Source organism: Alosa sapidissima, chromosome 20 (genome assembly GCF_018492685.1).
Source record: "Alosa sapidissima isolate fAloSap1 chromosome 20, fAloSap1.pri, whole genome shotgun sequence".
In the NCBI taxonomy this organism is placed as follows: Eukaryota; Metazoa; Chordata; class Actinopteri; order Clupeiformes; family Clupeidae; genus Alosa; species Alosa sapidissima.
The window spans coordinates 22,334,218-22,359,300 of NC_055976.1; the positions used below are offsets into that span (position 1 = coordinate 22,334,218).

Here is a 25,083-nt window from a genome sequence, read left to right on the forward strand (position 1 = left end):
GTCTGATGTTGGGTGATGATGAGAGGCCATCAAACGCTGCAGGAATGTCTCCACTCTCCATGTCTCCACCTAAACGGCGCCACCCGTCTCCGGCTCCTTAATTTAGCTCTGGAGATGATTCCTGCGTGTGTAGTGGTGAGCACACCAAGGATTCCCTTTGGGATATAAAGGAGCTCTGCACTTCTCAGTAACCTCATGATAATATGACATTCATCTCTCTCCCTACCTCATGCTCTCTCTTTCTCTTTCTCTCTCTCTCTCTCTCTCTCTCTCTCTCTCTCTCTCTCTCTCTGTGTCTCTCCCTCCCCCTCTCTCTCCCTCTCACTCTCTTTCTCTCCCTCACACACGCTCGTTTTTTTTTTTATCCTTATCTCTGTCCTGCTGAGATTACACAAAATGCAAAGCTACTAAGATCAGAAAAACCTGAAATTATTTAATCTCTGGGCAATTATTGAGAGGTGAATGAACCTATTGGGGAACTAATTGATTAATAAGTCATTTATGGTATTGAGTGTCTGAGTCCAAGTGGATTGGCCATGAATCACTATCAGTTTCATTTAAAAACCTGTTTTACAGTCTGGCCACATCTCCTAATTAACAGCCCCAGACTGTGAAACAGATATCATAAATTCATCATATCTGACCTGTCAACAATTTACCAGACAAGCTCATATTCTCTGTAACAGTCTGTGTTACTGTTGTCTGTGCTTAAATGAACTGTGGAAATGTTATTGTTTCATAAATTGTACTTGTTTTTTGATAACAGTTTATAGTTTTTTTTTTTAGACTGGGATGTGAGCGAGTGCATGTGTACGTTTTCTGTGTGACTGGGTGTTTGTATGTGTGTAACACGGCTATGGGTGTTTGTATGTGTGTAACACAGCTATGTTTGTTTGTATGTGTGTAACACTGCTATGGGTGTTTGTATGTGTGTAACACTGCTATGGGTGTTTGTATGTGTGTAACACGGCTATGTTTGTATTTGACTGGCCAGGGCCATACAGAGAGGTGCCCAGATGCTAGCATGTATGAAGAAGTGGATTAAAATGACCTTTGGGTGCGGTGTAATACCGCCTTAGACAAATGACCACAAAAGGACTCATTTATTTTCTATGAAGAGATAAATGAGTATGCGACAAAGGTATGAATGAATGCAAATGAAACGATTTAATTTGGCGTCGGTGAATGAGCGAACATGCTCTATGAAGCTATACTCCTGACCCACTCAACCTCTCCAGGTTACCTATCTGCTGACCGCACACCTCTGCAATGCAAATAGCACTGAAAGCACTCTGGTTAAAGCGCTGCATGATCAATGCCAGGGTCAACAGCCCCAGAGGACACAGACTCTAATTGAATATATGTCCTCACTACACTACGCTACTGCCCTACGTTACTGCACTACACTGTACTGTGTTTCATTTGATATACAGACCAATATATTGGAAGAGTGTGGTTGCTTAAAAGAAAATAATAAATAAAAACAGTTATTCTCTTTCATAGACTGAAACCATGGCTAGCCAAGCACTTGGCTGAAAATATATATATATATTTTTTATTTAAATTACCACGTCAGTGGACATTAAAGATTTTATTTGATTCTATTATATTCTGTCTTTTCTAACACTAATACTGAACACTGTATGGGATTGGTTGTGAAAAATATGCTATTATATGGTATGATATTATATGCTATTATATGCTATTATATGGTATGATATGATATGCTATTATATGCTATGATACTATATGATATTATATGTATATAGCAAACATGCTATTAGTCGTTTTACAGAAAGATTTTGATCTGGGTGAATCTGGAAAACTAATAATCTACTAATACTAACTAATAATCCAAACATTAATATTTCTTCATACTATGTGTATACTATGTGTACTAAAAAAGTGTCTCTAGGATGGAGTTTGAGTTTCTCTCATCTTCCTCAACTTCTGCCCCCCTCTCTCTTAACCCCGCCCCCCTTTCTCTCCTCGCCTGTGATAGGACGTGCTGGTGCTGGGGGAGGAGCTGGCGTCAGAGCCCTACTACTGCCAGCTGGAGACGGACACGTGCCGCCTGTTCACGGAGCACCTGGGCCGCCTGGCGCTCGTGGGCGAGTCGCTCAGCATGGTCGCCGCCAAGCGCCTCAAACTGGTGCTGTTCGCACCGGCCTACTGCGCCACACTCGAGTACAGCATCCGCGTCTACTGCATGGACGACACGCAGGACGTCTTCACGGTGAGGAATGACACACACACACACACACACACACACACACACACACACACACCCCACGAGAGACTCACACAGCACCTCACAACTCCACTCTATACAATGTCTATGTATTGACATATACCTATACTTGGTTGTGTAGGCTTTGATCTCTGTGAAGTGCTTCAAGAGAATGACCATAAACAGTTTGAAGTTGCATAATGTCTGGGTTTACGGTATTTTAAGAATGTAGGCCAATCAGTTGTTGCTAGACTTTTCTGTGAATTAAAGGTATGCAGACATGCAGCACTTGGATTTACAAATCGGTACCATCATTCTGCAGTTTCAGTCTTTTTTTTAAAGAATATTTCTTTAATCAGATATGACAGTGAGAAGTGACAAGAAGTGAGTGTGAGAGAGAGAGAGAGAGAGGGAGGGATGAGTGGGAGAGAGAGAGAGAGAGAGAGAGGGTGGCATGAGTGGGAAAGAGAGAGGGTGACGCCCTATGGGCCAGACTCAATCCCTGGTCCCCATGGGCATCTGGACCCAAATGTGGTACAGAAACTGCAGCCACGTGCACCATAGCGCCCTCCATTTCATAGCCAAATAAAACCCAGCTGAAATAAACCACCATTAGAATGCAAACTCCCATCCTGAGCCACCGCAACCTGGATCTCCTCTCCTCTCCTCTCTTCTCTTCTCCTCTTTTCCTCTCCTCTCTTTTCCTCTCATCTCCTCTTCTCTCCTCTCCTCTCCTTTCCTCTCCTCTCTCTCTCCTCTCTTCTCTCCTCTCCTCTCCTCCCCTCTCTCTCCTCTCCTCCCCTCTCTCTCTCCTCTCTCTCCTCTACTCTCTTCTCCTCTCCTCTCTTCCTCTCTCTCTCCTCTCCTCTCTTCTCCTCTTCTCCTCTCCTCTCTTTTCCTCTCCTCTCTGTCTTTTCCTCTCTCTCTCTCCTCTATCTCCTCTCTCCTCTCCCCTCTTTTCCTCTCTTCTCCTCTCCTCTCTTCTCCTCTCCCCTCTTCTCCTCTCCTCTCAGACTCTAGGGTGTTGCCTGCTGCCGGTGGTGGTGTTTGTATTGATAGCGGATTGTGCTGGCAGCTTCAGTCTGGTCACTAATATCCCTCCCACTTCAGTACAAATTTTGCAGGCTAGATTGCCCCCCTCTTCCCCCTCCACTCTTCCCCGTTCGCCAGGCCTTCTGAGGGATAAAGAATAATCGCCAGCTAATGCCAGCCGCCCCCCTCCCTGGAGGCCCGTGTCTGAACGGACTGTTAAGATTTCATTTGCATGGTTAATTAGTAAATTAAAAAGAGAGCCTCTCACAACACCCCCCTCCTCTCTCTCGCTCTCTCTCTCTCTCTCGCTCTCTCTCTCTCTCTCTCTCTCTCTCTTTCCCTATCCCGCTCACACACATTCAGACCCCCCACACTCTTCCCTCCCTTTAACACACACACACACACACTCACACACTCACTCTCTGTCAAGCAGTCCCACACATATTTTTCTACTCACATATATATACACTCTCTCTCTTGCTCTCTCCCTCTCTCTTTCTTTCTTTCTCTCACTCACTCACACATTCTCTCTCACTCACTTTCACACACACACACTCACTCACACACACACACACTCTCTCTCTCACTCACTCACTCACACATACTCTCTCTCTCTCTCTCTCTCTCTCTCTCACACACACACACACACACACACACACACACACACACACACACACACACACACACACACACACATTTCTCTTTGCTCCCTGAGCTTCATAACAGTCCCTATCCTCACTCTGTGGCGGCCCGAGTGGCCCGCTCCCCACTCGAATCTGTGAGCGCCTGCCAAAGAGACTGACCCCCACCCCGCACACTCCACATCTCAACCCCCCCCCCCAGCTAAGCATGTGGGCCTTTGAGAACACCACTGTGGAAAGACGAGAGAGAGAGAGAGAGGGAAAAAATAATAAGAGAGAGGTAGAGAGGAGGAAATTGCTGGGCTGCTGGGAATTAGCACTTAGCCGTCGTTCGGCGCGGCAGGCAAGCGGGGGCCGGTTGATGGGGAGGTGTGGAAGGGGGGGTGGGGGGGGGGGGAAGTGCTCAGAGCTCTGTGTGCGTGGCTGTGAATTGGGTTTGCCGGGCGACTCGTGACGAGCGGAGATGAGGCGCTGGCCAGAGGGACGGCACTCGCGCCCCCGCCACGACCTCCAGGGCCCTCGCCAGACGCGCCGAAAATGAAGTTGTTTTGTGGGGAGGTGGACAGAAACCCCTTTCATTTCAAGTCCTTTCATTTCCTTTTCTTCTTTTCTCTTTTTTTCCCCTCCTTTTATTTTTTCGGGGGGGAAGGGCGCTTTGGGGTGGGGGGGGGGGGTGCTATTGTGTTTTCAGCGGTGACTGCTCTGAAGGGGCGGGGGGTTTTTTTGCCCTGTGCGGACGGCTTTCTTTGTTCCCGGGCTGGTGCCTCTGAGCTCCGGTGTGCATTTCGTCGCGCGGAGCCTGATCCCCAGCCGTTTCTGACCTTCCCTCCATCTGACCTTGTCCTTCCTTTCTCTCGGAGGAAGGTGGGGTGGCTGTCAGCGCTGTCGCCACTACTCCCCCCATCCTTCTCCTCCTCCTCCTCATCTTCTTCCTCCTCCTCCTCCTCCTCCTCCTCTCTTTAAAGCAAGGGACTTCCCACAGAGGGAACGTGACACCTGCCCATGTTGACTGCAGCACTGGCGTAGCGCGGTGGGGTGCGTCGTGCGGTGCAATGCGGACACATGTGGCCATGGGAATGCCTCCAGAGTGCATTAGCCGCCTGTGCCGACATGTGGCGGCTCGGTGCGGTGAGCCACAGTGTCTCGTGGGAAGCGTAGTTCTCTGGTTTACTGGGTGATTTAGTGGGCTTCCCACTGTGGTAATGATCTAGTCATCACATTCTAGCCTTTGTTAGTAACAAACAAATGCTACCTTTTTACTATTTTATTTATTTTTATTTGTTGTGGTAACAGGTACATCCAGCATGTAAAAGCAGATATTAACGATCTCTTAGCCCCAAGGATACAGAGATTCTCTTGCCATCAGGTCCTTCAAAAGAATGTATGTCTGATTCATTGGGATGCTTTTACAGTAATGAGGGACAGTGAGAACTCAGACCACACAAACACACACACACACACACACACACACACACCCTGACCCACATGTCTACTGTGCACATGCTAATCTGGTCATATTTGTATACATGCGTATACATTCTTCCCTCCCTGCATACACAGACACACCCATAAATATGCAGTCACACATATACACACATGCAATCCATATATACACACACACACACACACACACACACACACACACACACACACTCTTGCTAGTGAAATCATTGCACTGCTATTTCCGTCCCTCTGTGCAGCATTTTGTCTGCGGGGAGTGTTAATTGCATTACACAGTGTACTGACCGCTGCAGGGCATGTCACAATGTCTGTCAAGAGACACCACCCACCACCACCCCCACCCCCACCCCACCTTAGCCATCCCAAAAGTACGGAGGAGAGTAAAGAGAAGAGAGAAGAGAACACCCCAGTGGGTTTGACGGAAGTGATGGCACTGTCTCTCTCCGCCTCCAGGCTGCTTCCCAGCCAAAAAGGGAGAGGGAAGGGGAAAAGCGAACGCCACGGCAACCGCGGCTCGTCAGGCTCACGGGCGTCTCAGCTGTCAGTCAGCCGCATCAGCCCTCCCTGGTGCCAGGGCCCCGGTGTGGAGTACGCAGCGTAGAGTTGGCGCCGCAGACGCAATCTCTCATCTCCCAATTAAGGCCCAGATTAAATACAATGTTATTGTCTTTTGATCGTAAGAGTCTCGCGACACTTGTGAGCCCGTGACATTTCGGCGCGGCGGCGCTCTCAATATGTTAGCGGCCCTTGTGGGACCAATTAGGGTTCATCTTTAAACATCGCCCATCTCCTACTCTCCAGGCCGCCACCACCACCCCCACTCACTCACCCCCACCCCCACTCACTCCCACCCCACCAGCCCCCACTCACTCCCACCACCAGCCCCCACTCACTCCCACCCCCACTTACTCCCACCCCCACTCACTCCCACCCACACTCACTCCCCACCCCCACCCCCACTCACTCCCACCACACTCACTCCCACCCCCACCCCCACTCACTCCCACCACCACCCCCACTCCAGCCCCACTCACTCCCACCACCAGCCCCACTCACTCCCACCACCAGCCCCCACTCACTCCCACCACCAGCCCCCACTCACTCCCACCCCAACTCACTCTCGACTCACTCCCACCACCACCCTCTCCACTCCTTCAATACACTGTGATCCACCTCCTGATCAGAAGGAGACACAAGCCCCCTCCTCCGATGAGCCATGTAGCCTCCCACGGACCCCAAGTGCCCACAAGTGGCAGAGGAGCATGCAGAAGACCGAGGCAATATCCGTGCCACGCGTTGTCGCCACCGCCGCCGCTGATGATGATGGCTTTATACGGATGGCTTGCTGTTCGCATTAAATGCCTCCATATGCTCATTATGGAAAGAGCCGCAACACTGATCTGCCCTCGATTTAATTGCCCCCACCTGTCCCTCCGGCTTGCCCCGGTATGAGCTGAACAGCACTGCGCCCCCCCCCCCCCCCCCCTTTACGGAAGGCTCTGGGAGAATAGTCCGAGCGGAGGCGAAAAAACTACATTGTTTTCGTGTTTTGTTGACCTCTAGTTTAGCACCACTGGCGAGATGGGTGCAGAGGGAGGGGGGGTAAAGATGGAGGCTGCATGTTTGATTTGACCTTTCACTGAAAATCAGAGAGTAATTGGTCTTCTCGCTCCTGCCAGGGACAACAGACACAAGTCAGGCGAGGTTTGGACGTGGCTGACTGCTGAGATGGGAGCGATGCTTCAAGCAGCTGATTGCTGACGTGAAGTTAAGCAAGACAGCCGACTTTATCACAGCAGCTGGGCAGGGGGAAATATTACACCTACTGTAGCTGCCTGCTACATCCCTCCCCCTCTCTCTCTCTCTCTCTCTCTCTCTCTCTCTCTCTCTCTCTCTCTCTCTCTCTCTCTCTCTCTCTCTCCTCTCTCTCTCTCTCTCTCTCTCTCTCTCTCTCTCTCTCTCTCTCTCTCTCTTTTTCTTGTCATCTTTTCCCCCCTCTTCCTCTTTTCACTCCCTGGTGATTTATGTAAAGGGAAATGTGCATCCTCGGCTAGCAAACAGCATTCTCATTTGTAAAGCCCAGCTGGCGCATTCCTCACGTGTGTAGTTATTAATCAGAAGGGACCAGAGACTGGTACGGAGCTCACACTGATGGAGTCTCTCCGTCAGAAAAACGGTGGAAGAGGGGGAAAAAAAATCCCATCGTGAAACTTGAGAAAAACGCTCCAAAGAAAGTGTGTGTGTGTATATGGTGACAAGACAGTAGCGATAGCAGCCTCACGATAAATCAAAGGAATATGCTGCCAAGGGCCATTATCCTAAAGTTATTCCCCGGCTTATTTTGACAACAGGCTCGAGTAGTCTTTTAAGTGGTGCATAATGTCTCCTGGCACCTTGCTACTGGTCAAGGAGAGCGCACTGTTTTTACAAGAACCTCGTCGACAAACCCGCCGTGGCATCGAGCCATTTATTCAGACCGTCTTACCGACACGCTACCGCCCCACCACCCGCACATCCCAGTGTCACCCTCCCCGATTTGATGAAAAGCTCAATAAAAACAAAACAACGCCTGTCCTTAAAAACTAATACCGGAAGGCCGCGAAGCATGTTATTTCTTATGGCTGAACTCTATAAATCTATAAAGTGCTTTTTTATGTAGTCGCTTCAGTCACCCTTGCTAGCACACCCACACCCACCCACACACACACACACACACACACGTACACGCACACGCACACACACACACACACCACCTCTATTCACCAGCCCTTTACTTATAGCACCTCCCTGTCTTGACTTTTCAAACTGCCCTCAAATATTTTGTTTACTTGTTTTTGTTGTTGTTGTTGTTGTTGTAATTGATCTCTTTTTTGCTGGTGGCCAACTGTGCACTATCTGTGGGTTTTCTATATATTTATTTATTTGTATTTTTCCCTGCACTGCAGTGGCCTAGCCTCCTTCTGTCAGGCCAGGCTGTGAGGAGATTAACTATACGAGTGTCTCTGGTAGTCCCAAACGGACCGCAGTACGCAGAGTCCATCAGAGGCAAGGGCTGAGAGCGCTACTTGGGTACTGGCCGGTCGGGGCCAATGGGGATAAGCAGGAGTGTGTGCGCGTGTGTGTGTGTGTGTGCGCGGTGTGTGTGTGTGTGTGTGTGTGTGTGTGTGTGTGTGTGTGTGTACACGCGCGTGTGCATGCTCGGAAGAAGTGTGGCCATGGCTCCAGTAATCCTGTTATCTGTCCCTCTAAAGCCAGCCACTCTCATGACCCGCAGACACAAGTGTTAAGCTGCCTGTGTCTCTCTCACTCTCTTTCTTTCTTTCTTTCTTTCTTTCTTTCTTTCTTTCTTTCTTTCTTTCTTTCCTTACTTCCTTCCTTCCTTCTCTCCTGTCTTTCTTTCTCTTCCTCTCCCTCTCTATCTCTGTCTCTGTCCTTTCTTCCTCTCTGGCTCCCCACTCAGGAAGGCACTGGGCAGTCCTATCGCACTCTTGCCCAGTTTTGGTCTCGGGCTCTTAGCGGTGCTGCACTGACAGTGTTGAAATTCTGCTCACACACAGCCTCTGGTTCAGTCCTTCTGTGACATTTCTTTCAGTCCTCAGCTATGTAGTCTCTCTCTCTCTCTCTCCCCCCCCCTCTCTTCTCTCTCTCTCACACTCTCTCTCTCCGTCTGCCAGTCTTTCACTCACCTCACTCACTCACACACACACCACACACACATACACACATATAGGTTGACACAGAGAGATCCCTAGTTTCAATAATCACTGATTAATGTCACACTCCTAGATTTTCATCATAGTGACTTCTTCTATTTTTCCTTTCTTTTCTCTCTCTCTCTCTCTCTCTCTCTCTGGAAGAGTGAATAAGAGTGTTGATTTTGCTTCCCCTCCCCTCCCATAAATAACCCACCCTTACAATGTAATTTATTAATAAGACAATGGGGCGTAAACTGAGCTATTACTCTCCGAAACGTGGTGTCAATGGCAAACACACAAACACGTGTTCGAATCCTGCACAGAAAAAAAACAGTAAAAAAAAAAAAACGCTGCAGGCTGGGAACACCATGCGTATGCATCTCACTTTCAGCCTGACTTACTAATCCACTGGGTGGTGTATTTTTGGGGGTGTGTGTGTGTGGGTGGGGCTGGCGAGCGCTGGCGAGCTGTGTGTTGGCACTCATGGGGTCCTTGAGATGGGTAATGGGATAATTGGCAGCCTCTCGTCGGCTTCCCCCATCACCAGTCGGCTCGACGGGCCGAGGGGTCAGGAGCGCGAGAGCAGAGTCCACGGGCGGCCATTTGCAATGCTAATCTGCCCCCACCAAAGGATATTGTGTTCAAGAACGTTTTCAAATTAACCACTTCTGAGAGCGGCGTGCGGAAGCCAAAAAGCTGCAGAAAGCTCCCCTATTGTCCTGGAAAAAGGATGAAGTGGGCGAGATTAGTAGCGCTGACCCAATGAGATGGACCCGACCTGTGACCTTGTTGACCTGGTCCAGACGTCGCCGATGTCGATTAACACTTCAGAGGTGCACAGATGGAGGCTACGGCCTATCCTAGTCCACTGTCTGGACGAGTGGATCATTTGGGGGATGACTGATGATGAAAGTGTTATTATTCTGTCGCATCCCTTTATGGACACGGATGACACGAGGCGTTTTGTCAAAGCCTAGATTATTCTGACTCCCGTTTGGAAGAAAATGGCTCCCTGTCTGGAGAAATTCAACATGGAGACATAGGCACGTGGTTTGGAAAGGGTAATGAGCAGGTTCCTTATGGCATTAATTGAAATCAGTCTCGTCAAAATGGGGTAAAGAGTGCAGAAAATTGAATCCTGGGTGTGTAGATAAAAAATCAGAGCGATTCTCCATCTTAATTAAAGCGGCACTCCAAAACCATGTCGTGTGCATCCGGATTCACACAGAGAAGTATCAAACATATGGTAATTATCTTCGCTCAGCCTCTGTCTGGCAGTTGTTGCTGTTTCGGTTTGTCAATGCCTTTTTTTGAATGCTGTGCTGCTTACCGCTCTGATTTTCGTTTAAACCTCTTTTTTTTTTTAACCTTTTTAGAGAAAAGCGTGTCTTTCTTTGACAAGGTCTCCAAGTCCTCTAACGTACTCATTCAGTGAATTAGTTTTCTCTCTCTTTTTCTCTCTTCCGCTGCACATCCGTCTTTCTTTTTTGCGCAAGGCGGGTTTGGCGGGCAGCCTTCGAGAGGAACCTTCCAGATTTCCGAGGACCTCTTGATCCCCAAGGATGGGTGCAGGAGATGAAGGATGCCTCCCGAATGAATGGCGATAGATCAGCGATGAACTCTGGGGTTATTATGACATCACTCCAGATGGCCACTCTGAACTCTACACATGTTCTCTAGATTTTTTGTGTTTTTTTGTGTGTGTGTGTTTTTTTTTTTTTCTTTTTTGCCCCACGGAGATGAAACTGTCCGACTTGCCAGTGCAAATCTTTCCTGGCACCAAAAGCTGGGGACAGAATTAGGGGAGATTTGCAGCGCGGCAGCACAAACGAGCCGTTGACTAATGGCTCTCCGCGCAATGCCCGCCTCGCCATGTGCCAGGTATCTGTGGCGGGTCTCTGCCTGGCATCTCCACGCCCCTCCAAAAGATGATCTAACCTTGGCGTGACTTTAGAAAGATGGAGGGTAGAGCATGCAGGAGGTTGGAGCAATGTCAGGGGTGGTGTGGGGCTAGTGACTTTAGAAAGATGGAGGGTAGAGCATGCAGGAGGTTGGGGTAATTTCAGGGGGTGGTGTGGGGCAATGTCAGGGCTCGTGTGGGGCTGGTGTTGAAGGAACATGTGTTGACAAGCCAGCACACATGTGATGGTGAGTTCTCTCCTCTCATCTCTTCTCATATCCTTCCTGCCCTGACCTGAGCCCTCTTTTGTGTGTGTGTGTGCATGTGTGTGCGTGCGCGTGCGCGTGCGCGTGCGCGTGCGTGTGCGTGTGCGTGTGCGTGTGTGTGTGTGTGTGTGTGTGTGTGTGCGCGTGTGTGTGTGTGTGTGTGTGTGTGTGTGTGCACATGTTGCGTCTGTTCCCCAGGAGGTAATGCAGATGGAGAAACAGCTGGGGGGTCGGCTGATCGACGAGCCCCGCGTCCTGCTCTTCAAAGACAGCTACCACAACCTGCGCCTGTCCATCCATGACTTGCCCCAAGCCCAGTGGAGGAGTAAGCTGCTTGCCGGCTACCAGGTGGGTCACCCCCCCCCCCCCCCCCCCAAGTCCACCTTCTACTGTTTGATGTTCCTTCCTGCCAGCCTGACTCCTGTTCTACATCTGTTAGGCTATCACCACCCTTATGTCCATTTCTCTGCGTCCATCCAAGCCTCTTTGCCTTGGTAGTGTTTGTCCACCGTCACTTCAGTCTTAATGAAGATGAAATGAAGCTGGGCTTGGTAATGAGTCTTCGGGCGCCGCGAATGTGTTGGAATACTGACTTGCATGTATTGATTTAGCCCTAAATGTACACGGTGAATTAAATGAGAGCGGACTTTAGTTCAGGACCAACGACTTCTTAATGAGTCCGAGGCTCTCGTCGAGATTGACCAGGAAAGATTTTGAGTTTGAGGTGTAAAGGTTGCTTACATAACTATTAGCAGCAGCACAACATGGCATTGCTAACATGGCCACATGACTCATATGTATTTATTGAGCCTGTCATACTGAAGACTTCACTACTAGTTCCCATAGTAAAGTATTAAAGTTAGTCATGAGTCTATGTCAACAAAAGCGTGGTTTGCCATCTTGGCTAATGAACTTTGGCATAACATTTCTGTAATAAATTTGCATAAGTAAATCACTTAAATTACCTAACAAGCCAGGGCCAAGAAATGTGTAACAATGTGTACCCCTCTACGTGTGTATTCATGGCTAACAACAAATTGTCAACAATTAGTTTTTTGTTGACCAAAAATCCTAATGTGATCATGAAATAAAGCTAATGTATGCATGATGAGTTGTTGTCCTAAATGGCTGTAGGTACAGTGCATGTCATGAGGCCATGCTAACAGTCCCCCAGAGTAAAGTACAAGCTCATAATCAGTCTCATCCCAGTGGAGGCATCTCATTCCCGCTCTGTACCATACCTACAGTCCATTGTGCTCCAGCTCTCCACCCCCATCTCCATCTCCATCTCCATCTCCATCTCTCTCCATCATGGGCCAGGGAGCAGTAGTCTGTGAGCCTGGTTAGACGCCGCTGCCAGACCCGCAGGGTCACACAGTGGGCCCTTGAAAGGGCAGCCCAGGTGCAGCGGGAGTCTGCAGGCCGGCGGCTCCTAATAGCCAGCCCGGCCTTGACTCAGAGAGAGGGGAGAGAGAGAGAGAGAGAGAGCAGCTGCTGGAGCTCACACGGTATCTCTGAGGGTCTGTACACACACACACACACACACACACACACACACACACACACACACACACACACACACACAAGCATAAACTCACCTACCCTCAATGGACCGGCAGCCTTCTTCTCTACTTCACCTCCACAGGGGGCGCCGAAGAGCTCATTTGGGATGTAAAGCGTATGGGCCTGTCCACTCTGATTTGACGATGGGTGACGTGGAATCTCCCACGGGTGCGGAAGCAGGATCCCAGACATGAGACGGGGGAGCCCAGGGGAGAGGGGTGGGGGTAGATGGGGTAGCTGTGCCGGGCTGTGACCCCGTGCTGCCCAGAGGTGAGCAGAGTGGTGGAGAGAGAATGGAGATGCAGCCCCCTCTGGTGCCGTGAACCCCAGACATCTCCGGTTCATTTGGAGAGAGTTACACAGCTCACAGAGAAAGGTCTGTCTTATCTCTTTGTGAGTTGTTTGTCTCTAAGGACTCTCTCTCTCCCTCCCTCTCTCTCTCTCTCTCTCTCTCTCTCTCTCTCTCTCTCCCTCTCTCCCTCTCTCTCTCTTCCTCACTCTTCTTTTTCACTCTCACCTTTTTTTATTTATTTGTGGGCCTGTGCAACAGCTCCCCCACTGGGCCGGTCTGTGGAACTGCAGCGCATCAGAGCTCTCACTAATGCATGGAGGAATCTATAACGGAGAGCGCCGGAGTCTAACCTCTCTGTGGCTTGCTGACCTCGCCGCCACTCCAGGGAAATGAGGGGGGGAGTGAATAAAGCTGACACTGCGTTGGCACACACACACACACACACACACACAGCGAGAAACCAACAGTGACTATTGAGCCTGGTGTCCGTAGTTGTCCTGGCGAAATTGCGTTTGTCATCCCTAGGAATTGTAAAGCTCATGAACATCAAAGCCATAGTAATACCCTCATCCACAGATGCAATATTTCCATTTGTCTGGAGAGTTTTCTCTAGAAATCTAACTTTGCAGAGATGCTTATATATAATGCATTACGCTGGATCTCCGAGAGCCTGGACAGGAGCCGGTTGGATTAGTTTAACTTTATTGTTCCCGTCAGTGTAATGCTGGATGTAGCAGTCGGTGACGTAGTGTGTTTGCTTTTAGCCCCCCAACTGGTATTCTTTTAAGTCTGAGACATATTCGCTTTTTTTTTTTAACATGGCCGTTCGGTTATTTAAGCTTGGGATTTTATGCGTGCGAACACTTACAGACTTCACATAAAGAGCTTCCACACCTTGCTTAGCTGAGCCGTGGAGCCGAGAAAGAGACGTCATAAATCATGAAACAAAACCTTTAGGGCTCTTCTGCTGATGCCCACGCTTTCTGCCGAGGCTCGCAGGCCGCGAGCAGGAGCCTCACTTGATTAACATTTGTGGAGGGATTTTTTTCTTTCTTGCTTTTCTAAAAGATTGTACATGTCTGGACTTCATTCATGTCTTACAGCTGTTTGTGTTGATTTATTTATTTTGGTTATTTTCCAAAATAACTCAAAGATTAACTGCTGTGTACTCGCCAATATGAAATATTTCCCCTATGTGTGTGTGTCTGTTTTTAAGCTGTAGAATGTTCAGTAACGTTACTGTATGTCCTGTCTTACAAACGGGTTGCTTCATTGACCTCATGTGAAATCATAATCATCTCTACATCAGTTGATTCTTTATCAGAACTACTGTACAGACATTATACCTTACAATACACAACTGGCCCACTTTAAGAGTAGCTTAAATTGAACAGTGATGAAGTGTGTGAGTATTCAAGTACTGTATTGGAAGACCTCCAATATGAACCCCATATGTTAATGCCAGTTTTCCTCTCATGGTTTTGGTTCCCATCTCCAAGAGCACTGGAGAACTCCACTGTACTGTATATATGTATGTGTGTATGTATGTATTGATTGTATGTGTGTGTGTGTGTGTGTATATGTATATGTGTGTATATACATACATGCACATTCACACACAAAAATGTTATCAGATAATGTGATGTGTATATGTATGTATGTATGTATATGTGTGTGTGTATGTGTGTATGTATGTGTATATATATATATATATATATATATATATATATATATATATATATATATATATATATATATATATATATATATATATATATATATATATATATATATATATACACACATATATATACACACACATATATACACACACATATATACACACACATATATACACACACACACATACATATACACATCACATTATCTGATAACATTTTTGTGTGTGAATGTGCATGTATATATATATATCATCATTTTATTCTGTTTATCAAACCTGAGGTTTTAGATTTTGAGTATGTAAGTGTTCTCAAGAATTGAGTTATTTGAGGTGTAGGTCAGCATGATTTGGGAGGCCCATAGGAAGAGCATGTTGTAACATGCCCATGTCTTGCGGTTGTGTTTTCAGGAGATTCCGTTCTACCACATCTGGAGCGGCTCCCAGCGCAGCCTGCACTGCACCTTCACTCTGGAGCGCCTGAGCCTCAGCACCTGCGATCTCACCGGCCAGCTGTGCGTCTGGCAGGTGGAGGGGGAGGGACAGAGCTTCAGCCTGGACTTCAACATCGCCAAGGTAACCCACGCTTCCGTGCCAGGCAACTCCGCTCAGCCAGGAAACTCTGTTCGGCCAGCTGGCCAATAGCAGTGCCAGGGGTCAACCGACACCAGTTCTGACCAGTAGGGTTTTTTTTTTTTTTTAAGCGTCAAAAACAACGATGTGCTCGTTGCGCGTGAAATCTTAACAGATGGGATTAGGCGCGGGTACATAGTTTAATTAACTGCAGCTCTTATGCTGATCTGTTATAGGTGGCGACAGATTGTCTGGAAAAGGGAATCCTGCACTCCAGCAATGATGGATTATAATGAGAAAAGGCAATGCGTTGCAGCCACAGGAAATTGGCTTTAAGATTGTAAATAGTGTTTTCTGTGAAAGTTCTATGGTATGCTACTTGATAATTAATAGCTTTGCATTACAGTATATGGAATTTTATAGCTAATACAGTTATGGCAAATACCATTCTAGCCCTGAGGAACAACTCGATTGGACGCAAATCTCACACATTTGCATGGAGTAACACACATTACTAGCCAGTACAGTGTCACTGCAGACGGATATGAGGGTATAGCATGCTAGTCTCATTTGTTTCACTTGTTGTTTCAACTGTGCCATTCTGCTTTTTCAGTGAATAAATGCACAGATGAATGAAGGGGCAAATGAGTGTAGAATAGGTAAATATCTGGTGTGTCCTCTCCTTAGGACAACCGGACCCTGGATTACGAGTCTTTGCTGATGGACAACAGCACCCCGGCCCTGGCCGGCCCCAGCGCGTTCCAGATCCCTTACCTCATCCGGCAGAAGATTTGCAGCAGCCTGGACGCCCCCTGCCCCAACGGAGCCGACTGGAGGCTACTGGCCCAGAGGCTGAAACTCGACAGGTCAGGCCCCGCGCCCCCACACCTCACCTCCCCCCGAACACCCGACCGCCCAATTACTCGACCACTGCCGACCAAAACAACCAGACTAGGATTCAATTATTTGTCCATTTAGAGTCGCAAAGTTTAAGCAAACAATGTAGGTGGACTTCATTTCAACCTGTAGGGCACTTCAATTAATTACAGTTTGCAGTAGACCTGGACTGGTTCTTTAATGGTCTGGACCGATGAGATGAGATCAATTATCATTTAGCTGCATAAAGTGGGAGCTTGAACATTTTGTTTTTGTAACAGCGAATAGCTTGTGTATAAGTGTTAGCCCCCCCTCAACCTTGGAGCCAATCACTCCTACAAAGAGTGTGGCATGTAAAAAACAACTCCAAACCCCCACAGCCACCCCACCACCCCCCCTCCCCCCAGGCATTTGAAGAACAGAAAAAGGCCATTAGATCGAACAAGCCACTTCAGGTACCTTTGGGACATGCTCTACCACCACATCAACGGTGCAACCTAAAGGGGTCAGCGCTTTTGTTGGTATTGATCAGCTTTGATCTGAAAGGTTCCGCATGGTCAATGGAAAAGGTCATGCGCTCTACCTGCGTAACATAGCTGCAGCTAAAGGCAACTAGGGCATACACGTACAGTACTTCCCACATCTAACAAAAAAAAGCCTCCAGCTCTCTTGCATCCCCAGTGAAAACGGACGCAAAAGGCTGAAATGACTTGTTGGGCCGGGGAAAAAATATCATTTCCGTTTATTGATTTTTGCTGAGATAATGTAATTTGCATAATAAGTGAGAAACTGTGGGAGAGAGTGCATAACTCATGATGGTCATAAACATTTGCGTCCCCCAGGCGGCCCTACACACAGCAGCACACTGCATGCATAATAACCCATTACATAAGGCGCCTCTCACGCTAATGACGGGCATTACCACACTGAACCATTTCCATCTTCCTCTGCCTTTTAAAACTCCAACAAAGAATAAACCACTTCAACCATCAGCCTCCTTCTCTTTTAACCTTCTCAAGTAAAGGGGGTATAAATATAATTATGTAAGTGCGCAGAGCAGGAAGTGTTTATGAAATTAATATGTGTGTGTGTGTGTGTGTGTGTGTGTGCGCGTGCGTGTGTGTGTGTGTGTGTGTGTGTGTTTTCTTAAATCTGACTGAAACTATTTGACCAAAGTGGGTTGACGGTGAGAGAAGCTCTGTGAGAGACTAGCGCGCGAGTCATCGCCAGAGAGAGGGCTTTACTGGACTGCTAGAAATGACAAGATTCCAAGTGCAATATTTGCATTCATGATCTCTCTTTTCCTTCCTCCCTTCCCCCCTTCCTCCCTTCCCCCCTTTCCTCCTTTCTTTTCCTCCTTTCTTTTTCCTTCCTTTTTCTTTCCATTTTCTTTCTTTCCTTCCTTCCTCCTTTCTCCCGTGTTGCCTCCCTCTCTCTCCCCTCTGTCCCTGCGGTCCATGTCTCTGCTGCAGGCACATGAGCTTCTTTGCGACCAAGCCGAGCCCCACCTCTGTGATCCTGGACTTGTGGGAGTCGCAGCACTTCCACAGCGGCAACCTCAACCAGCTGGCCGCCGTCATGGCCGAGATCGGCAAGCAGGAGGCCATGATTTTCCTGGTGTCGGACGGCGAGTGCTAACCCCGATTAGCGGCGACCGCAAACAGTGAATATACATATACACACACAAACACAAAGCGACCGCAACAGTGGTTACAGACACATACGCACATGCGCAGACAAACACACACACACACACACACACACACACAGTGACTGCAACAGTGGACACACGCGCGCGCACACACACACACACACACTCCCACACACAAACACACACACTGGTTTGGGACTGAGGGGGGTGTCAGGAGCTCTGACACCTCCTCGTCACCTCCTCCTCGCCTGTAGGAGGAGCCAAAATGAACACCCCCTTCAGACGGAGTAGCACTGACTGTACTGAGCCGCTGAAGTCCATTCCCTCATACCGAGAGATGAGTCCACTCCCCCAGCCTGTGTGCGCCGGCTTACAAGAGCCCAGCGTGTCCATCTTTTTGGCCTATGAGAGTCCAGCGTGTCCATCTTTTGGTGTTTTGTGAGCAAAGTCGAGCAAGGGGAAAAATGAGAGCTTTCCGCAAAGATCCACAATTAGATGTTTGGTTGCCATGGGAGGGGGATGGGGGGGAGGCAGAGCGCGACATGGTGTGATTGGTTCACTGCCACAGGAAGTAGAAGGAAAGTCAAATTGAGCATTTTTATTTCTGTGGTATTTTATTTTGTTGTTTCTTCTGCTATTCCTCATACAATCAATTTGCCCAATACCTTTTTCATGAGTGATTCTGCATTGTTTAGGAAGGAAATCAAGGATAAAATGATGGCAGCATGGCAGGAGGTAAAATGAACAAAAGTTCAAGATGATTAAAAAGTGACTTTTATGTGTATATATTTTAAAATGCAATATGTAGAAATGGGCCTAAACTGTGTTGACTCCCACGATGAGTCACACACAAGTAACCAAATTAGGATGGATCAGATTTAAGGATGGTTGGAAAAAAAGGTATTAAAAAAAGAATACTGCCCAATACCAGTTCAGGTGTCTCTCCTTGGCTCTATGCGATGGAGTGACGAAAGGAACAGCCATATTTATAATGGAAAGCCACTTTATGCAATTTGCTGTGCGGGAGATCTGCAGGAGAGGCCATGTCAAAGAACGCTGGCCGATTCACACCAGATGTGTCGGGAGTCTGCCTGCCACTTGGACAAGGCTTGGGTTAGATATTCTCTTTGTTGTTGCTAGTCAGTTTGTCTGTAATGTTGAAAAAAATGCTTTAAAGTGAGTTTAGTCACCCATTCAAGTCTATTTTCCAGGTGCAAGGTGTAGCTGTTGACCCGTCTTTGTGACTTCAGTGCGAAGCACAAAATTCAACTTAATTGGCTAGAGAATTTAAATATGCTGTGTCATCCAGGGGAAAAATTGACCATCTAGCATAGTTGCAAATCAAAGATGGATTATCCATCCGTAATATTTGTCTGTCAGTACAGTAGACAAAAGCAAACAGCTCACACTGCATATCGGAAGCAAAATGGCACATTGCTGAATGCTTTCTTTTCTGTTGATAATATAATGTGTCGTGATGGTTCTCTTTTTTATATGTAAGCCGTCCGGCTATAGGGCATTCAATGTATGTGTGTGTGAAAGCTCATACATTTTCCAAATGTATCTCCAGAAGCAAATTATTTTTGATAGCATTATTTCTGTGAGGATAATGGATGTTTTACCGCAGGTTATGGCAGGCACCACTAAGAGAGAGGTATATTTCCTCTTTAAATCAATAAGGCAGAGGAATGACTAACATTGTGTGAAAACCATAGAAGAGATTGCGGTGAGCAATTTGTGTCCAATAATGGCTTATTAGGTTCAAAATGTGAACCTAGCCACGCTTAAAGGGACACTCCTCAAAAAACCTGGTTCTCTGGTTCTAGAGAATAGTTTGGTGTTCTAGGTTTTATTTCACACCTAACTCTATGGAGTTCTGCTTCACTGTAAGGGTTCTAGGGTTCCTTCTGCCTCCACAAATGTCTGTCTGAGTGTCTTTGCTGAATCCGTGAATGTGGAGATGTTTCGAGGGTCAGCCGGAGGCTTCAGAGGAGAATAGTTAAGGCTGTGAGAAAAAAAATCCAAGAGGGAATTCTTGCTCTCTCTCTCTCTCCAGAAACTCTGGAGGTCAAGTGGGTGGAGAGGACATGTTTCTCAAAAGATCCTTCCCAGTACGCAGTCTCACACAGAATGAAAGGCTGTTCACAGGGCATAACTAACCGTCTAATTAAATTAATGGCCATATGCTTCAGGCATTTCCGAGTTGTTCAGATTCATATTATCAGTCTTTGTGTTCAAATCAGCACTGTCATTCTAGCGATTTGTGATATAATAGTTCCTCTAAACTGCCTTTGGAATGAGTTCCTTTGTATCAAGAACAAAATGTTCATGTATACCCTAGTACCCACGAGTGGCACTGACTACCAAAGTTATAAATATGTATCAACACACACATACACACACACTATTTACATGTTTTTTTTATCATTTTATTTTCCATTGCCTTTTAAAGACATTTCTGTCAGGTTCATAATATCACTTGTGTAATGCCATCCCACACATCTTCAGATCATGCAGGATTATTTACCGTGACTAATAAATCGCATTTGTCATTCTAACCAGAGACAACACTCAATCTGTTTTATTATAGCACTTTGTAAAGTAAATGTACATGATTTTAATATGGACCCAAAAAAGACAGACTGCTGGCGTAACATTTGTCAATCGTATAACCTGTGACGTGTTTGCCTACTGTTCATTGGTTATATAGCATTAAACAAATACTTTTTCTGCGGTGTTTAAGGTTTAGACTGTTTGCCAGAAGCTTGTATACTTTGTTTTGTTTTTTGTTTTTGTCCTGATGCTGTGTACGTATGTTTGTACAGTTTTGAGCTCATGACTTGACAAGTAACTAACGTATCACGCCTACACATGTTGACAGTTGGAGAAAGACACCCCAGTTAAAACACATCTGTCCAAGAAGACTGTAGTATGGTGTCGAGAAGAATAACATTGCTTCCGTACACACAGTATCCATACGTCCATTACACAGGTCTCAGGTAGTCTCCCCTGACCACAGGACATCCCACAGGAAGAGCAGGAGTGTCTCATTCGTCACTTTGACTTGTCCTATCAAGCACTACTACTGTATTAGCTTCTTCTTTGACTACTGTGCGTGTGTCCATTCTTGTTCACTAACACACAAGCCCTGTCGTGCATTATTCCACACTGGACACAGCATTATCATCGCAGCCTACTGTTACTTGCAGAGAGATGGTATAGCAGCCAAATTTCCCCCACACACAAAAAAGTGTTCCCTTGTTGGCACATAAGCAGTTAGTAGCTCACTCCTGATAAAACCCAGAGAAGCTAACGCTTTTCCCCGATGACTGGGCTTTCTTTTCTCAGCTTCATGCATAGTTGTTCTGTCGTCAGCTGACATATGTTCAGTGTGTGTGTGTGTGTGTGTGAGTGAGTGTGTCAGTATGAATGTATGTATGTATGTATGTGGGTGTGCTTCTACTTTTTGCTCTGACGGTTGTTTTGTTACTTTTCACTTTTTTTTTTTCAAAACTGAGAACAATAGAATTGTGTACCTGTGAATGTTTTAATTGAATTTCTTTATTCAATGTTTCTTGCCTTTCTGCAAGTCAAAAATGCTGTACTTATAACATGACACAGCGCTTATGCAATTGTATAATTATTTTCTTTAGTTATAATTATTTATTCTTTTTTTTTTACTTTTCCTTATTCTATCAATGTAAATTGTCGTCAACAATTTTGTGGAAATGGGACACCTTCTATCCTTGAAGGTTCTCTGTACTTTTTGGACAATGATATGGATTTGTGGGTAGAATTTTGGAAATTGGTTTCTAAGTGCTTTCAAGTCTTTACTTGGCCTTATGTACATATATATCTATGAAATTTCAGAAAGGTATGTATAGTAATTCAACCTGAAATGGATGTAAATAAATTATATATTGTTAACTATGGGCTGAATTAATTATTGTTTTGGTGAAAGCTGGTTTTTATCTTCTATACTTTAGAAGCCAGGGGTGAAGCTGTGATATCCTGTCATATCTGTTGTTGAGAACAGAAGTTAAAGTTGTTGAGAAGTCATAGAAAGATGAGGTGATGGTTTTGTTTTGTGAAAGGATCAGTGGGCATCCCTTATGTGTTCCAATCAGGTATTCGTTGTATTCGGTAGGAAATACCTACACAGAAAAACAACCGATCAAATATTGTACAATATTTATTGATTACAAAGCTCTAACATAGATAATAATTTATAGAGGGTACCCTCTATGCATGAGTCATTCTTATGCAAACATAAAAAAAAATGTCAAGCATGTACATATGAATACAGCAGTATTTTAATAAATGCATAACAATCGTTTATAAAGCTTTTCAAAAGGCACTTGGTACAGTTAAGAAGTTCATACAAAACAAATGGCAAAACCAAAAAATAACCAAAATGAGAAAAAGAAACATTGAGGAGGATGAAAAGGAGTGAGTATAGCGTGCGCCAGAGCGAATGGCTTTCAGCTTCTCAGAAGCACTATGGAGTCTCTCCACTCAATCCACCTCTTAAAGGAGATAAAGAGAGCGTCAGCCAGAACCACTAGTGAAGGGTTCAGCTCCAGCCCCCTGATTGGTGCGTGTCCGCCTCTCCGGCGAATGATCACCAGCGGGCAGCCTAAGGGTGATGGATAGTGTGGGCAGTGCAAACAAGCCGACCTTGGCGCGTGCAAACAAGGTGACCTTTCCTGAGCTGCGACAAGCTGACCATCGTCTGATTTTTTTTTTTTTTTCCACGATAGCCGCCGCTGAACCACCACTGCTACTAATCTGGTGTCCCTCTCATCTACCTCTTACAGAACCCATTATACACACACACACACACACACACACACATATAAAACACCTCTTACTTCCTCCGTACTGTCCTATTAATAACATTTCCCCCTTTTTGTGTCACTTCATTCATCTTTAACAAACACACCGTGCACCTCCACAACAACAACAACAACAACACAAATTCCCTTTCTGTCTCTGACGCCAGTCTTGCCCTGCTGATGACCCCTGATGTGGGGGGGGGGGGCGCTCTCTTCTTAGCAGAGCTGCTGCTCAGCTGCACCACACTCTCTTAGTCGCCGCAGAGTGACCGTCCGCACACTCTTAGTCTCCTGACCGTCCGCACACTTAGTCTCCTGATCGTCCACACACTCCTAGTCTCCTGATCGTCCACACACTCCTAGTCTCCACACAGTGACCGTCCGCACTCACTCCCTCATCTCTAGTCTCTAATGGGAGGGCCTTACTTTTTTATATATTTGAACCTTTTTTTTGTTTACTGCTGGTTCTAATTACACTTCCTCATTGAATATGAATGGAATCACTCCTGGATATTTAACATGGGAGGCATGGTGCGTGCCGCCGCCGAGGTCAACTCAAGATGCACGTAATCAGTGCTAATGCACTGTTTACCAGATGCATTTTATTCCTCAGTGGCTCCCCCATTACCCTGAGTACTCAAGACACGCATATGAAGCGTGGGCTAAGTAGGGATGGGGGGGTGGGGGGGCTAAAGTCTGAAGTCTAGAGGGCCAGGGAAGGGCTCGCAGAAGTCTAATAATATACATCAAACACTAAAGCAGTGGCCCCACTTACTGCCACACGCTCAGTGGCCCACCACAATAGCCTTTCTAGGCCTCCTCCCGAGGGAGGATTAACATGGGGACAATCCAGTGAAGACCCTCACACCACATACTCTCACACACACACACAAAAAGGCTAGTGTGAGGGTGTGTGTGTGTATGTGCGTGTGTGTGTGTGTGTGTGTCTCCCGAGCGGTGCTGATGAGAGGGTAAAGAGGTGGAGGAAGTTCAGGTGCGATGAGGAGCCTGGAGGCGGAGGCCCATTAGCAAGGTTTGTTTTTCACGCTCCACTTGTGTAGTGTTGGGTGGCTAGTGAGCAGAGAGGGCTCCTTTCAGACTCAACTTTCATCTGGGAATCTCAACAAAACTAGGAGCGCCGAGAGCGAGGATGAGCGCGAGAAATAGAGCAATTTTGTTTTTGTTTTTTTGCTGAAAGAGATGCATAACTGGAGTGTCACAGAGTGACCAAAAATTCTGGTGCAAAACGAAAAACAAGAATATGTGAGTGTACGACGGTGTGAAGGCTGCTCTATAGAAAAGAAAGGTTTCATAAATACTGTTGGTTCATTTGAGCAGAAGAGAGTGTTGGGTGAGGTGGGGTGAACCGGTCAATGCGAGGGAAGGGGGCCATCGGCCATCGCTGTGCGTCCCCACCGAGCCCCAAACAGTACCCACCACCACCACCCCGCCAAACCCTTCTGATGCTGTCAGCTCACACAGGCGAGAAGGCATGGCTTTTACACAGTGGCTTATCCTTCTTGGAGTAGAACGTCTTCCCCTCCAAATTAATCTGACAGAGCTGCGAGGGAGGGAGAGAGGAGAGAGCGTGTGAACACCGCGTTGGCGGGCTTAATCAACAACGGGTAATACACATACAAATATGCAGGCAGACACACACACACACACACACACACACACACACACACACACAGAAAATCTTATGCACATATACTCACACGCACAGTCAAAAAGGCTTAAAACAGACCCAGACACGAACACACTAATACAATACTAGCCACACACAAATGCACACAGCCAACAGACATTGACACAGACACACATATACAGCAATACCAGATACAAAATGTACAAATGGCCACATTCCCAGACAAATAAATACTCATGGCAAAGAAGCTAACTCGGGAATGATTTCAGTTCATTCAACAAACAAAGAGAGAGAAGGGGAGGGAGGGAGGGAGGGAAAAGAACGAGGGAGAGAGGGAGGGAAGGAAGGAAAGAAAAAGAATGAGTGAGAGAGGGAGGGAAAGAAAAAAGAGAAGGGGCGCCTGTGACAAGAACTGAGAGAGAGATATGGGAGATGAAAGCACACACTGAAAGGAATGGAGAGAGAACTATCTGAGGGTCAAGCAGCCAGCGTCCATATTTTCTGAGCGCATTGTGCGGGCCGACAGGCCAGTGGCTAGATGGGCGGTGGGAGAGGAGCGGCGCTGTGCGGTGGATCACGGTGACTTACGGCGCACACGAAGCACGTGTCATGCCAGCTGTAGCCCAGCGCCTCCAGGAACCGATCCCCCGCATCAATCTTGAAGTCGCAGCCGTGGCATTTAGTGCCAAACATCTTCTCATAATCTGCAGGACACACACACACACACACGCACAAAAGAGCA

The 25,083-nt window shown here is 46.9% G+C and overlaps 2 protein-coding genes across 4 annotated transcripts in view; one reads left to right on the forward strand and one right to left on the reverse strand.

Annotated features, from left to right (window-relative positions):
* The window catches only part of unc5a (unc-5 netrin receptor A), a 169,160-nt gene extending 147,375 nt beyond the window's left edge, over window positions 1–21,785 (forward strand). The window contains 5 exon segments of the mRNA XM_042075476.1: window positions 2,003–2,236; window positions 11,424–11,573; window positions 15,170–15,334; window positions 16,019–16,197; window positions 17,680–21,785. Of these exon segments, the coding sequence (XP_041931410.1) occupies window positions 2,003–2,236; window positions 11,424–11,573; window positions 15,170–15,334; window positions 16,019–16,197; window positions 17,680–17,845 (894 nt within the window). The 3' untranslated portion in view covers window positions 17,846–21,785.
* A 252-nt stretch (window positions 21,786–22,037) lies between these two features.
* pdlim7 (PDZ and LIM domain 7) overlaps window positions 22,038–25,083 on the reverse strand; it is a 33,845-nt gene continuing 30,799 nt past the window's right edge. For all 3 annotated transcript variants that reach the window (XM_042074065.1, XM_042074064.1, XM_042074066.1), the window contains exons 10-11: window positions 24,930–25,045; window positions 22,038–24,254 (exon numbers count right to left, since the gene is read on the reverse strand). In XM_042074065.1, the coding sequence (XP_041929999.1) occupies window positions 24,168–24,254; window positions 24,930–25,045 (203 nt within the window). In that variant the 3' untranslated portion in view covers window positions 22,038–24,167. The remainder of the gene's footprint in view (window positions 24,255–24,929; window positions 25,046–25,083) is intronic.